Raw genomic sequence first — 918 nt, 5'->3', positions numbered from 1 at the left:
ATTTGGAGATTATCAATAACAAATTATTTGTATATAATTTTTCAATATAAAAATGTTATTAATTATCGATCAGTAAATTGATAAAAAAAATTAATCTGATGTACAAATATTCTGTATTAAACACAGAATTAAAAAAACGATGTAGGTAAAGAGTGTAATATATATTGTCTAATCTGAGAATTACATAAATAATAACTATTTTGACGCCTTAAATTCATGACTTTGAGAACACAATTACACTCCTCTAATACATTAATTTTTCAAAATAATAATTTAGTTTAAAGAGACATCTTTTATTTTTAAGATAGAGGATAAATTAATTTTGTTTTTCAGTTAATGGTTCTAGAATTTCGGTTTTACAGGTTCCAAAGCCAACATAAGCAGGAACCGGTCGATCATGGTAGCAGAAAAATGGAAGCTTCGTCTAAAAATGTTCCAATTCCGTAATATTTCATATATGGATCAAAATAATAGAGATCTTATGTGCCATGATTATACGTTCTTATTTTGATTTCTACTATAAACTTTTTTTTTTCTAAAATTATAATATATAATGAAATTAAGTTGTGTAATGTATATCTTCCTTATTTTAGCTTGTATTATTTTTCAATTAGTTTGTGGTGTGGACGGAATCTATGATTTATATAATTAAATTAATCAAATTCACTTACATTTAAAATTAATGCTGTATGCGTCATGGCATGAGAGAGTAAGGTGTTAAATTAACGAAATTGTAAAATGTAATGCGTTAAGCGAACGATGAGTTATAGCTCAAATGTCATAATCTTTCCATAAAGTTGCGGATTTAAATTTCTATTTTTGATAAAAAAAAATGTAATACGTTAAAGATATAACTATTTATTTTTTTTATGAGTTTAATTTTAATGTATTTAATTATATAAAGTATTTTATATAATC

The 918-nt window shown here is 23.6% G+C and overlaps 1 protein-coding gene across 2 annotated transcripts in view; it reads left to right on the top strand.

Annotated features, from left to right (window-relative positions):
• LOC107647168 (WUSCHEL-related homeobox 11-like) overlaps positions 1-585 on the top strand; it is a 3102-nt gene extending 2517 nt beyond the window's left edge. For both annotated transcript variants that reach the window (XM_021104734.1, XM_021104733.1), the window contains exon 3: positions 363-585. In XM_021104734.1, the coding sequence (XP_020960393.1) occupies positions 363-380 (18 nt within the window). In that variant the 3' untranslated portion in view covers positions 381-585. The remainder of the gene's footprint in view (positions 1-362) is intronic.

This window comes from Arachis ipaensis, chromosome B06, assembly GCF_000816755.2.
Source record: "Arachis ipaensis cultivar K30076 chromosome B06, Araip1.1, whole genome shotgun sequence".
Classification (NCBI taxonomy): Eukaryota; Viridiplantae; Streptophyta; class Magnoliopsida; order Fabales; family Fabaceae; genus Arachis; species Arachis ipaensis.
This window is presented reverse-complemented; position numbering and strand designations above follow the sequence as displayed.